The following is a 15,412-nucleotide window of genomic DNA, read 5'->3' on the forward strand; positions in this document are numbered from 1 at the left end:
ACGTGAGCACAAAATTACAAGCAATAACTTGGGTCTTTCTCTCTGTCTTTGCATCTGGTTTTGCTTCTAACTCACTTGCAATGTAAATACTTTAGATGGAAAAAGAACAAGAATGGATAGCGCGGATTAAACCTAGAGGGCCCGAAGTGTAACAATAGCGGGAGTGGTGCTGGTGGTGGTATCGGTGGCGTTGCTAGATCTTCCAAAAATTCAAAGCAAAAGAAAGCCCCACAGAGAGGACTTGGGGTGGCACAGCTTGAAAAGATCAGGCTGGAAGAACATCAAAAGAAAGATGCAGCTGCAAGTTTGTCACCTCCAGCTTCAATATCACAGAGAGAATCTTCCTTTCTATCTTTGCCAATTCCAACTTACCACCATTCTAATCCATCTCCATCTCAATTCCCTTTCCTTCTCCATCCCTGCCTGACCTTTCATTATGGTTATAGATGGGTGATGCAGGAAGAGCATACCTAGGGCCACAAAGAGAGAGAATATGAGCATGAGGTTTTGTTCTTTTAAAAGTATTCTTAATAGATTATTGCATCAAAAATTCTATGTGCAGTCATTTTTGGAGACTCTTTTGTACACTCCAATGATATGATTGGTTGTGTATTAAAAAAAAATTAATCCAGCCAATCATATCAGTAGAGTGCGCAGGGAGTACGCAAAAGTGACTGTATGTAACATTACTCTTTATTACTTTATATTACTTTTGATTACTAATTTAATTATAATATGATTACTAATTAACATAGAATAGGTAGAATAATAAAATATGATAAAATAAAATAAATTAATAATTAAAAAAATTAAACTTTTTTTAATTATTATTATTCATTACTATATAATGAATAAATGGATAATCCAATGTAGAGATTTGATGTGAATAACCAAAATTAAATTTATTTTATATTATTTTATTGTTATATAATAAAAAATATCTATTCCAATGTAGAAATTTTTGTGGATGGAATATATAAAAGTTAAATTTTTCTTACATTCATAAAAAATATCTTTTAACTTTAAATAATCCATTAAAGATGCTCTAAAGCTATTTGTGCAAATTGATTTTCCTTTCTTTTTTAGTCTAAAAATCTTTTTTGAAAGGACCATTTGGAAATTAAAAGTATAACCGTGGTGCCAGATTCAACAACAACAAAACCTCCGATCCCAAGTTTCAGGTACATATTTAAGCAACCTTACGCAAATTGGCTCTTTCAAAGAAAGTTACAAGACAGTTTTTAAATTTCTGATTTTGTTTTCTGGTGTTGCAATCATTCAAATGTTCCTGAGCAATTTCTGAGCTGTAAATTGAAATACTTCAATCACACTCTGCTATACCCATTTTCATAAAAAGTTAGATGGTAAAGAAGTAATGGAGATTAACAATAGCCACCAGCAGAACTAAAGATTTTGTTCTTCAGCGATATATCAACAACAGCCAAAGGCAAAGAAAAAATATAATAAATAGAAAATATACCAGACTTTGAAAGGAATATAGTTATGCATCTACAAAATTACACACACTGTGGCTGCTCTCAAAAAAGTTTACATATAAGCCAAGACACTTAAATGTATTACAAAATAATCAATAACATCTTATTAAAAAGAAACAACCTCCGTTCTAAGTACAGGAAATGGAGTATATCCTCCAATCAAAATTTTGTGCAGCGATCCATGAATTTATGACCAACCCAAAACATAGTCAAGAACATAGATCAGGACAAGGGAGAATGGGTAAAGTAGGAAAGCTACAAGAGCTGTCCAAAGAGGGAAATGGGTGCGGACACTGGCAAAGCAACCCACCACAACGCAGACAATAATAATAACCAGCACTTCAGATGAGAAATCCCATGTCAATCCCCTAATGTAAACAAGGGCTAAGAACACTGAGAGGCAGAGGACATTATTCATTGTTGCTGCCCCATATAGCTGCATGCACCAACAAAATATATGAATTATAATCAATCACTTCAAATCAATCGAGGTACAAGAGATGCAAAATATCTGAGTTGTAATTCTACCTATCAATTATGAATGACATTGACATCCATATTTTGGCTGATTGTTTTCCTTTAGCTAAGGAGTCGTGGTACACCATAGCTCGACGAATTCAACCGAGAATGCTAAATGACTTTTTTTTTTTTTTTATATACATTTATTTTATATCTTTAAATATTTTAAAAAAAAATAACAACATCGTTAAAATACACTTTTTAAATTACTATTTTTTTTTTTTAAGTATCGGGACCCATCCTCGGGACAACCAGCATTTCCCTTAGCTAAGACACCAGAAAAACTATTTGGTATATATATCTTGAAACTTCTGTAATTTATCCGGCATTCCACCCCATAGAACAAGCTGATATGAAGAGTGGGGGATAAGAAACAAACCTCAGAAAATGTCAATGAGGCAGTTTGACGTTTTTTACGACGAGCAAATATTATTGATGTCACAGCTTCGCTAGAGTTGGTAGCCAAAGGCAGCACGATGAAGGAGATGAAGAAAGCAGGAATACCGGTGGCATCAGAAAAGTTATCAACAGCATCTACCAAGGGGTCAGCAAATGCGGCAGCAATGACAGTTCCCAGCAACAACAATAGCACTGCTTTGATAGATGTCCACCTGGAACCCCCAGCATCCGTAATTTCTTCATCGCTTTCATCACCCACATCCAACAAATCATGCTCTCTATATGTGTCCTATAATAAATGAGTTTCCAAATAAGTCAAGCATCTTGTTTGATATGAAAATCACGATTGAACACAATACAGCTCAACTTAGTTACCTGGTAAAAGGCATCTAAAAACCTAAGCGTGCGAGAGCCAGGATCACCAGAGGCATTTAAAAACCTAGGCGTGCGAGAACCAGGATCACCAGAGGCAGTCCGTATACGCGTTGCCCTCTTCAGCCATTTAGAAACGCAATTGACAAACTCTGTTTGGTCAATGTGATCATCTTGCAATGTATCAAAATCTCTCATTAATTTATCTACAACATCATCCTTATTCATGTCAATCTCTTCAAACCGAATTCCAACAATCAATGCTCTCAATTCATTATGTGAAATTTTTTTATCGCAATCTGTGTCTACTACAGAAAACAACCTGTCATGATATTGAACAGAAATCAGCAAATACCAAGAAAGACTTTGTAATGGGGAAAAAACTGTCACACATTGTAACAAAATGAAGATTTAAAAAAAAAAAAAAAAAAAAACACTTACTTTTTAATGCCTTCCTCATCAGGTTCACCATTATCCTTGAGCAGCCTATCCATCGTCCGTTTTCTTAGATCCGTTAGAAGTCCTAATATAACACGCTTGTGCATCACATAAGCTATTTTCCTCCTCTGGATCCAAGGTTGAAGAACCTGCAAAACGTTTTCCATGTTATCCTTCCAACAACCAATGCTATCAATTCACTGTATATATGCAAAAGGAGCGAGTTTGAGATTAGAAAAAATATAGTTGCAAGCATAATTGTGTACTAATATGTGCACCAATGTGATGTGATTAGTCAAAAATTAGATTTTATTGAAAACAGTGTTAATTTAAATTTTAAGTATGAATAAATCAGTATTGATATACAGATTAGTGCATAACTATATTTGTATATAACAAAACTCTTGAGATTATGCTGAATGGACTCTTCCTCACCTTCAAATTTCCTTGGCAACGGTGAACAAGGCAAAAAAATAGAAAACCTTAGGGCCCAATGTGCACCGAGCCCAGTCTCTAAAGAGGAGCTAAGGATGGTGGATAATGAAGTACTTAAAACTACGTCACGAGTACTTCATTTGAGATGTGCTTCGGGACGCTTATCAAAATTTCTTGGTGGAAAATTAAATTTCATCACTTGCATACTGTGAGGTCAAAATCTAAATCAGATTTTATATAGAGTAGGATCAAACCTAAATACATGGTATTTACGTGGGATTCTTCTGATCTTATTCTTATGCGGGATGCTGGTGTGAATCTAAAAATTTAAGTCATTAAAGCCGCACCAAGCATTCAACAGGTTATGCATATTAAGTATACAAGTTTTTGTCAAACCAAAAAAGTAGCTCAATGCTTTGGTGTTGTCAAGCTTCTTAAGGGGTCATAGTTCACTTCCCTTCTAAAACCCCGGACTAAAACTCTTGCCATCCCCTAACCTGACTTCAACCATGTATTAAGTGGAAAACCAGCAGTTTTTAACATGTGAGCATGGACAAGTACTTTGGTTGTTTATCGGGTCCATAAGAGAAATTGGAGCCCAAAAGCAGTTTTTATTTTTAAATGTCTTCAAAACTTCTTTTATTCCTAATCCTCCAAACGCACCACCATTGCCATATTGGGATCATCTTCCATATTCATGCAATTTTAGAACTGCCCCAAATGCCTCTCCAAGAAGCTAAGAGGTCACTTACCCTTCTCAACATCACTCAAGCTAGTCTCAACAGAGCAAAGACTTCATTCCACAAAGTCATGACAATCTTACAATGAAATAGTAGATGGTCAATGGACTCTCCATTATTCTTGCACATACAATACCAATCCATGACTATAATTCGACATTTCCTCAAGTTGTCTAGAGTGAGAATCTTTTCCAAAGAAACTGTCCGTACTAAAAATGATACCTTTTGAGGTGCCTTTATCTTCCAAATGCTCTTCCATGAAAAGGGATTTGTGTTGTGTGTGGTCATGATTTGGTAGAAAGAGTGTACTATGTATATCCCTTTTTTAGAGAGTACCAAAAGATCTTATCTTCAACTCCCCTCGACAAAAGATGGAGTATACAAGTTCAAAGAATGCCGAAAAAACATCAATTTTTTAATCTTGTGCATCTTTGAGGAATGTAGCATTCCATTGAGGAATACCATTGGAGATGATTAATAGATCTGCAATCGAGACTTCTTTCATTCTTATTAAGCCATAAACTTGTTGATAAACTTCATTGAGTGCCCTATCACTCCACCATACATTATGCCAAAATTTGACCTTCAATCTGTTACCCACAATAAAACAGATATTTCTTGCATATGTATCTCAACCCCTTCTTATATGCTTTCATAGCCCCACTACATAAGCCTCACTCACCTTATTAGAACACCATGGCTCCCCATGCTTCAATTCGATGACAATTCGACACAAGGCTCCCTTGTTCATAGAGGCTTGGTAGACCCATTTTGCCTCACTTGAGAAGCAGCTAATAAGAGAGCAAGTGAATTAGGGGCATGTTTGGATAATGAGATGAGATTAGAATTTTGTTAATAATAGTAAAATGGTTTGTGAATAATAGTGAAATTGATTGAGTTAAGATGTTTTATTGAGTTTTGAGAAATGAGTAAGAAAAATTGAATAAAAATATTATTAAAATATAATTTTTATTTTTAAATTAAAAAAAATTGTATTACTATTTTTTTAAAAATTTGATAAAGCTGGAATAATTAAGTAAAATGATTAGATAATAAAGTTATATATTTGAAATTAAAAATTATTTTTGTTTGAGTAATGTTTGGAAAAGAAATTATGAGAAATTATAAGATAAGATCATATGAGATGATTCGTATTTCCAAACAAGCCCTTAGTCACCTTCCTTCCCCTCCCTATGATGCGTATCGCTCAACTTCCTACATGCTAAGGGATTGTTTAGAAATAATTTTTATCACCTAGTATCTTATCTCATTTTTTTCTCAAACATCATTCAAATACAGATATTTTCAAACTAATCATTACAGCATTTCCAAACTAATCATTACAACTTTTCCAAACTAATCATTATAATTTTTCCAAACTTTTATACAAAACACAAAAAATAATTCAACATTTTCAAATATCAAAATAAAAATTATATTCTGACAATATATTAACCATATAATAACTTTTAATCAACTTTTTCTCTCTCTTTTCTTAAAACTTAATAAATATTTAACTCAGACTATTTCATTACTATTTACAAACTATCTTACTACTATTCTTTAAATTCTTGTCTCATTTGATAAATTCCCTAAGCATCCTCTGAATCTCAAACAACTTTTGTGAGGACTACCTTCGTGCACCCCTTCCTTAAAAGTTACACTTCCTAATCTCTTCCCCAAAAAAATGCTAATCGTGATGGAGATTACCGGCCATGAACATTGTCACATTGATCACAAGTATCGAAGGAAATGACAGAAGATGTACGGATAGAAAAGTTTAGAACAAATGCTATTTAACATAGCCATTCAATACGATCCACAGGAGAACGGAAAATTTAGAAAAGGATGGCCAATGAAACTGTACAGAAAGTATAATTATGGCATAGATATCGCACTTACTTGATAAAGACAATAGGAAATCAACAGTAGGAGAGAGACAATAAGTGCAATCAAGACTGCCAAGTGCCTCCCCGACGTTGAACTGAGAACTTGTGGTATTTGAACGATTAGAAATGGGATGACAGAAACAACCATAACCCTTGCAGCATAGCTAGTCCAGATATCAGTACTAACACCCGATTCTGCAACCATAGGGATTTTATTGGGTCGGGAATCCATGTAACACGTTTAATCCTACAGTTACAGATCAGCAACTCTAAAGGAAACATAAACAAACGATTCAGATGTTTAGGAAATACTTAACCATCCATATATTCATAACTCTCACAAGTTCACTGTTAGTGCAAAAGGGGATGCAAAACAAAATATAGTGAGAAAAGTTTGCTTAAATGCACGCCATAATGTCACTTTTCTTAAAACAATATCCGCCTCTACCAATACCAATATGCATGTGGGTTACAAGTAAATTTACTCCCAAGATACAATGAAGTCTAAAACAAATATGTTTGTCTAATTGCGTTATACACACACGAGATTAGATTCCGAATATCTTCAGATTTTGCTATTCAACTAAAGAATTAGAAATCTGTACTATGCAGAATAAATAAATCCTAACAAGTTTTTGAAGAAATGAAAACTTTTTGAGAGAGAGAATTTCGAAATTACCTTTTGTTGGTTTTGTGTTTTTTCAATTCGTAAGTCAATATGTCTATTTATATAGGGCAAAGGATGGGAATTAAAAGTTGTAACTTTTCATTTTTATGTAATTTGATACAAACGAGTATATTTATTATGCCTGGTACCAAAAGACACAATTGTTGGACACAGTCCAATAGTCACGTTGCTTCACTCCATCCGGCTTGCCCAAGTTTGAGTCCCAAGCAGTGCCCTTTTTGTATTTTATTTGCAGCCCACCTATTTGCCAAATGCCTTGGGCTGCACTCACCGATCGGGCTGGCTATTGGGCTAGTCGCTCAGGCCCGTGTGGAGGGGCCATCCTTTCAATAAAAGATTAAGGCCTATTTGTTTTCATAAACATTCTTTAACTCATTTAATCATTACAAATTTTTCAAATTTTTATACAAAATAAAATAAATAATTTAATATTTTAAAATTTTAAAATAAAAATAATATTAAAAATTATATTTTAAAAATATTTTATTTAACTTTTAATTTTAATATTAATTCATCTTATTTATGAAAACAAATAAGACCTAAATCTCATTTCTTGTCTAGGGTGGTACGAATCTTTGTCCTTTGGGTTAAGGAAAGCTATCAATACAACTAAGCCAATGACTGGCTTAGGACCCAATTTATTATAACCATAAGCAATTAAGCAATAGCTTATAAACTTTGCTTTATTCGTCTATTTCCAAAATAATTCATAACTTTCAAATTAAACTCAAAAATATTATTATTAAATATAATATATAATTAATTATTTTGAAAATATTTACCACATTCACAATGCAACAAAGTTCAATGGATGGCATAATTTTGTGCACGTCTACTACATATCATTATTAATACAGTTACAGATCAGGGACAATGGAAAATCTTTGATTTTCATAATTGACAACTAATAAAAAAAATCCAAGGACATACCTATTTGTTTATGGCGGTGCATATGGATAGCGAGAAATGGTCAGAATTTGATCATGAATGGACAATGAAAGCGATCAGATCCTTTTTTCTTTATACCTTATTTCATAATAGACTTTAATGGCATGAACACACATGATTTATTGTATCTTTAGACACTCATGCATAAGTATTGTTACTCTTGTATATGTTCTGTATATTTATATTGGCCTCTTTTAAAAAAAAATCTTATTTGTTGAAGAGAAAAAAAAAAAGCCCGAAGGACATACATACCAGTCAAGTTAAACCCTTTTGTATCTTTTGCATCTTGTGCAACTGAATCAACGAGATCGCACTTGCCAACAATAACGCATGTTCCCCATATGATTGTAAGAAGCATAATAGTTGAACCAGCTAGCAAGCCCATACCAACAGAAACTTGACTTTGAGCAGTTGCTGTGCTTCCTGAAAGACCGGATACTATACACAGGGTAGGAGATTATAATTAAGAAGCATTAGAAAATCAACCGAAAAGTGTGGAATTCTCAATGACTCGGACAGATAAAATCCAGTAAGAGAGAGAGAGAGAGAGATAACAGGGTCAAGTTTATGTAAGATGATAAGAACACTAATCAGTAACCGGTCAGACCTTTTGAGCACAATGAACCAAACAAGGTGAGCGTATACATTCAAATTAAAATTAACAAATTTTGGAGAAGTTTGAGGTTTAGCTCACACCCTAAGCAGTGAGCTAGCTGTGCAATTACATGGATTCAGCTTTATGTTAAAAAAATGATAATAAGCAAATTAATGGTTAAATGAATATCATCATTTTTTATTTTAATTTAAAGGATAAAAAGCAGTCAGGAAAACTTCAAACGTCTTACTGCTACCAAAACTCGGTAGCAAATTAACTTCCTAGTTCTTTCAAATTATCCAATAAGTTCCATATTAAGCGTTTGTTAAGCCTTTTTAATGAAACCCAATAGGAAAACAAATTAATAGCACATTATAATATATAGAGCATTGTTTATTAGTCCGCAACCAGTGTGCAAACTTTTAGAATTTCCTACATCCTATTTGCTCACCATCTCTACTACCGAATCCCTCGTTACTCAATTCGTATTGCGGCCGATACTTTCTCTGTCTTGCGCTCAGTTTGGATTTGAAAAATATTTTATCATATCTTATCATTATAATTTTTTTAAATTTTTGTACAAAATACAATAAATAATTTAATTTTTTAAAATTTTAAAATAATAATAATATTAAAAATAATATTTTAATAATATTGTATGTAATTTTGATCTTTTATTTAAGGGAATTGCTTCTCCCATATAAGGTGGTGGCCACCTGGCCACCGACAGTGGGTTTTTTATTTTTTATTTTTTATTTACTGAATAGTTAAGTAAATATTTTTTAAGGAGTTACTGATTTTTATTTTTATTTTTAAAAATATTTAATGTATTTAAAAATATATTTGAAAAAAAAAACAAATCAAAGATGAAAAAAAATTTTACTGTTCGGTGAGGTTTCGGTGGACTCCCTCCGTGGGAGTAGCACTGTCTTTTGAAAAATGATAAATTTACTTTTTATTAACAGCTTGTATACAATTATGTAAAAGAATAATATTATTTTAAATTTTATTTTGACTTTATTGATAATTTGATATGTTTAAATATAATAAAAAATTATTATTATATTTAAAATTATTTATAAATTATAAATAGGTTAGTGGTGTATTATCATCCCCGTCTTTTATTTGAAACCTCATCTCGTAATCAAACCCACCCTTACTCTTATCCCAATGCAAAGGATGGTCAAAACTCAAAATCAAAATCGTTGCCATCAACCTATTTAAATGTACTAATAGAAGTGATAATATGTTATACGATCTATTAACGCAATATGAATACGAAATAATAATAATGAGTTAAGGTTTAGTCTTAACATGTTCGGATCAAAACAGTTTGACCTGTTAAGACACGATTACTTAACAGGTTGATAATATGTCAACTCGTTATGACACGTTAAGAAAGATAAATTTATAATTATACCCTTTTACCTAAAAGTAAAATTGTTAAAATTTTAATTTTGATATTTTTATTGTTTAGATTATAATTTTAGACTTGTAGTTAGTTTATAATTTTAATAGATATTATGATTTTAACATTTATAGAAAATTATGTTAAATTTAATCAGGTCAAACAGGTTAATTTCAGACTTATTTAACTCATTTATATAAACAATTTGAAACAGATCGTATTGTGTCATGTTAATCTATTTAGTAATATTCACTAATAGGTCAAAACGAATTGACAAAATACGTTATGTTAATAGGTCGTGTTAGAGTTTGAAATTTTGACACGATAAGTTTAACAGCTCAGATTAAGATTAATTTATATAATATAATATATATATTTTAATACGATACAAACACGATCCGTTAATACGATTTCACACCTGTATCAATATTATCCACTGAAATGGGTAAAAGAACTTAAATGAAATCTCGATACGGAATCTGGGCCCAAAAGTTGAGGTGAGACGTCTCAACGTAACCATAAATTAATTAAAGGAAAATGACCCTCAATACTGTTAGGTTTGGGCCCAGGAACTGTTAGGTTTGGACTCAATACTACTGTGGAGGTAGAAGCAGGAGGGTGGAAGCAAACTGAATCAGAGAATTTAAAAGATAATTTCACAGACCGCAGCAAGAGTATTCTTTTCTTTTCTTTTTTTTTAATAAAAGACTTATAAGAAATTAGTTTCCAAAATTCTATTTTTTATTTTTAATTTCTTATGGTCAGTCTATCTTATATATATTTTTAGTCGCTGAGAAACTCTAAAAGGGGTACTGGAACTTGGAAGAAAGAAAGAAACTCGACATGTTCATATATTTTTAGTCGCTGAGAAACTCTAAAAGGGGTACTGGAACTTGGAAGAAAGAAAGAAACTCGACATGTTCACATTAACTTCCAAGTTTTAAAATTTTCATTCGCCAACACACAAACAAACCAAAGAATCAAAAAGAAAAAATAGATCCAAATTACAATTTTTCCACAAAATAAATAGAGAAAAACTGAGAAGTGAATAAAAGTGCTCACCGAGAATCAGCATGGCATCCGGAAGGGCGCCGAGGATTGGAAGGAACAAACCGCCGACAACTCCGGGGCCAAGAATCTCCAACAAGAGCTCGCTGCCATTGGACAAATAGGTGGCGGAGAGGAACATGAGGTAGCCATAGACGACGATGAGGAAGATATTTCCAAGGATGGTGGTGGTGCACGGCAAGAACCCGTAGGTCTGCTCGCAAGTGGACTCGGCAGAGAAGGAAGAGGACCGGTTGAGAGCGAGGCAGGGCGGTCCACTGAGCTGCAGGACCCCATCGGAAACTAGATCAGAAGATAAAGAGAAGTACGTACGGTGGGTGATGAAGCGGCCATAAGAAAAATCGCATAAGATCAAGAAGAGGATCGAGAGGAAGGAGAGGGTTAGATGCTTGGACATAGCCATAGACTTAGAAGACGGGTTTTAGGCGGGGGGTGAGGATTTTGGGGGAGTGTTGATCAGTTAGACATGTGAGAGTGAGCATGAAAGTCTATGCTTTTGAATCTGTAAACCGTTATTTGCCCCTGAACATGAGAGTCTCCCAACCAATACAAACAACTTCATCTACTACTACATGTCCTATCTTCCAACTAGAAGAGTAGTACGGGGTCCATACATTTTGGAGCTGTACAGACTACAGAATCAAATGATGTATGTGTGGTCCGGTGTATCTAACCCAATGCAAAAGTGGTCAACCAGAGAAACTGATCATTTCTTACCGTTAGGAAAAGTTTCAATCTTGTTACAGATAGTACTGAAGGGGATTGTGAGAATAATTGTGAAAATAAACAAGATAATGCTCTGTAAAGAGCAATGGATCAAGCTATGTGTAGATCTGGATTTTAGAAATGTTATCTTTAAAGGAAATGGTCAAGGGGTTATTAGGGCCATCAATGGTGAGGATGATAATTAGTCATGGTATGGACAAGTTATAGATGATATAAGATGCTTCTTAAGAGGGATTAGTTCAATTTACTCACAGAGGAAATGGTCATGTAGCCCCTCGACTTGCAAAGTTGGGTTTTACTTATGAAGAAGAACATGTTTTGATTGAAGAGGGTTCTCATATCATTATAGGAAATGTATTGAATTAAAAAAAAGATTTGTATTGATTGATTATTGAAATAAAATTCCTGTTTTTATAAAAATAAAAATAAAAATAGAAAGAGTACATCTTTATCGTTTTTCAATTTTGGATGTCCTATTTATGTAAATGAGTTTGGGAATTTCATACTGAAAGAAAAATTATTAAAAATATTTTTAAAATATGAATAATTAAGTAATCTTATTCAATTTTAAAACGATATATTATAATTACAAATATTTATATGAATTCTATTATTTCTTAATAACATATATTTTGTAATAAAATAAAAAATATTTACAAAAAATATTCACATATTTCCATCCCAAGAAAACTCTTTTGAGAAAATCTTCGAATAGGACGTGGTGTCTTCATGAGTTTTACACCCCCAACGAAAGAGTGACAAATCATGATTTTGATACTTACCGTATACCCACATGCAAATTACAAAGTCCGTTTTCCTTTCCTCTCCCTCCCATCTGATGTAGTTGCCTTTAGAGTTCCTTTTCCTCTCTCATCCTGTCACTCTCTCTCTCTCTCTGCCCTCCGACTCCATTTCCCTCTCTGTGGCCCTATCGCTCTCTTTGTCATCGCTCTCTTTGTCCACATTGCTCTCTCATCAATTCCATCTCCATCGCAAATCGAGGCCGTCGAAATTCGGCGTGATTGTCTCTTCTATCGCCTTTATCTCTCTCTCTCTCTTTGCCTGTTAGCGGCACTGAAATTCATGTTTAGTTGATCTTTGAAATTGAACGTGGATCTATCTGTCATTGACCTTTGAAATCCTACACTGAACCTATTCTAAAAGAGGAAGAGGAATATTATATATCATCGTATATTATATATTTTATATATTAAAATATTATTTTTTATTTTTTTTATTTTTTATTTTATTTTATTTTATTTTTATTAAATTAATTAAATTATTCTATTTATTATCCATACACTACATATTTATTATAAAAAAAATTAAAATAAATATAATGTGTAAAGTGTGAAAATGACAAGAAGAATTTTCATAATAGATGATGCTACTTCTTCTCTTCTTTTTATCTATTTATCATTTATTTTCATTATTAGACTATATATAAAATATAAATTCACCTCAATTCATCTAGACTAATTATTAAGACTTGTAAAACACATCTCATAATAAGCAGCACAGAATTAAGTGACAGTGATTTTTATTTCTTACTTTTTTGGTCATGTAAACATTTAGAGGAAAAATATATATTTATATTTCTCTAAATTATACATTAATATATGGTTTGTTGTTTTTATTATTTTATATATATTTAGATAAATAATAATAATAAATAGTAAATAATATGTTATTATGTAATATGCATGAGAATAATAAATAGCATTGAAACGAGTAATCAAGGTGGGAAATTGACGTGTTGTGGGATAAAATAGAAAATAAAATAAAAGATACTTCTCTCAATATACGCTCTGCTTTCTCTATCTCCCTCTTCCATCTTTGCTCAAAAACTTGGCTATGCCTTTGGGTTTGTATTAAGGTTTTAAAAACCGTTTCATTCCGGCCGGAATGGCCAGAATTTTTCCTGCCGGAACAGTGACCGGAATCGAATAGGTGTCTATTCCGTTCCGGATCAAATTCTGGCCGTTCCAGTCAATTCCGGCCAGAATAGTAATTCCGGTTCCAAAAAAAAAAAAAAACTCTCTTATAAATAAGTTGAAAAATAATAAATAAAATTGTATTTTTAGAATTCAAATACCTCTTTCCGTGCACTAGAAATATTGTTACTTTTAATAATCTGTCTATTCTTTAATTTTTTTCCTTTATTTTTGTGTCTTAACTCAAGTTTATGATTTTTTTCAATATATATTCATTTTATAAATCTTTAATTCTTCTATATATATACACATATACATATCACACACTTACATATATATGTATTTATTTTATTAATTGTTAGTTTATATATACATATAAATATTTATATATAATATATAATTAATCCCGAAACGGTACACCGAAACGTACTGGTATCGAAATATTCCGTTCCAGTACCTCGACCGGAATGGTCTCCGGAACGGATTTCAAAACTTTGGTTTGTACCTCAAATTCGTTAACCTACGAGATTTGGGATAACCTTTTTCACCCTCAATTCCTCTAAGATGAAGCACAAATTACTACTAAGGAGATATATTAACTTTAGCATCAAAGACTTTCCAGCCTCCACTAAGGCTCTCAACTCTCTATATTTTCTTAAGTGTGCTGGTAAAAAATTCAATATTCGAGTTGCTGGAACCAAACCCAAAAGCATATAAAACACGACGTTAATACATACACCACATATTTGATAAGGGAAAAGAATTAAAATTAAAAAAATTTATGTGTGGTGTGTAATATTGAGATGATGGGTAGAATTTTTCTTATTGTATCTATACACCTATTAGGCCTCCAGTGGAAGAGAAGGTAAGTAATTGCAAAGCCTGTATATTTTTGGTGATCCCAATCTTCTTTTTATTCTTTAAATTTTCAATCTTTTAAACATGGAAAGATGAGTCTCTGTGACGATTCACAAGAATTTTTCTCACTGATTGAATTGAGCTCTTTAAATTGCAATTACTATATTCTATTACTGCATTATGCTCAAGATTTTACTCTCTTTTTTTTTCAATTTAAATGTTGGTCTGTACTTATAATGTTACATATATGGCCTAATCTTGTGTTTTCTTTTTCTTTTTTTCCCCAATTTTCAGAGGACCCTCATAGTTAACTTCCATTTCCAACTCTAACCTGAATTCAAATAAAAGCATAAAAAAAAATGAGGTTACCAAAGGAGAGTTTCTGTCATTACCTCCCAAAATCACTTCAACATGTCCAAAGCTCAAAGTTCATGCAGCATTCAGCTTGTCCGGCCTCTCAACCCCCGATTCCCTGATGAATCACTACCTTATAAAGTAAGATCACAGAACAAAAGGCCACATCCCATTTAAGCAATTTTGTGTCTCTCTCAATTTTGATACATCCCTAGTCGTCGGTTCTATTAGTTTGTTAAAGGGAATTGTGGAAGACCCAATTATCAAGCCGGCAGGTTCAAGTCTATTGAATCAACAACTACCTTTTGGCTACTTCCTCCCACCCGCAAAGGAGCAAATTGGCCAAGCGACAATCATTTGTTTTCACCTTATTTATCCGGGTCCTCATCTCTGACCTTTCATTATGGTTACAGATGGGTGATGCAGGAAGCGCCTACCTAGGGCCAGAGAGAGGGAGAGAGAGAGCATGCGCCTGAGGTTTGGGTTTTTAAAGCTAATTGTGCAAATTAATTTTCATGAATTTTTTTCCTCCCTTAGTCTGAAAA

The 15,412-nt window shown here is 32.8% G+C and overlaps 1 protein-coding gene across 1 annotated transcript; it reads right to left on the minus strand.

Annotated features, from left to right (window-relative positions):
- Positions 1-1,456: 1,456 nt before the first annotated feature.
- On the minus strand, positions 1,457-11,614 carry LOC122280611 (sodium/calcium exchanger NCL-like). The gene is made up of 7 exons (XM_043091580.1): positions 10,990-11,614; positions 8,177-8,362; positions 6,302-6,483; positions 3,228-3,373; positions 2,790-3,108; positions 2,395-2,703; positions 1,457-1,932 (listed from the first exon to the last, which is right to left on the minus strand). Exons 1-7 carry the CDS (start codon positions 11,396-11,398, stop codon positions 1,684-1,686), a joined length of 1,800 nt encoding a protein of 599 aa, XP_042947514.1. The 5' UTR covers positions 11,399-11,614; the 3' UTR covers positions 1,457-1,683.
- Between the last annotated feature and the right edge of the window lie 3,798 nt (positions 11,615-15,412).

The sequence above is a fragment of the Carya illinoinensis genome, chromosome 11, assembly GCF_018687715.1.
Source record: "Carya illinoinensis cultivar Pawnee chromosome 11, C.illinoinensisPawnee_v1, whole genome shotgun sequence".
Lineage (NCBI taxonomy): Eukaryota > Viridiplantae > Streptophyta > Magnoliopsida > Fagales > Juglandaceae > Carya > Carya illinoinensis.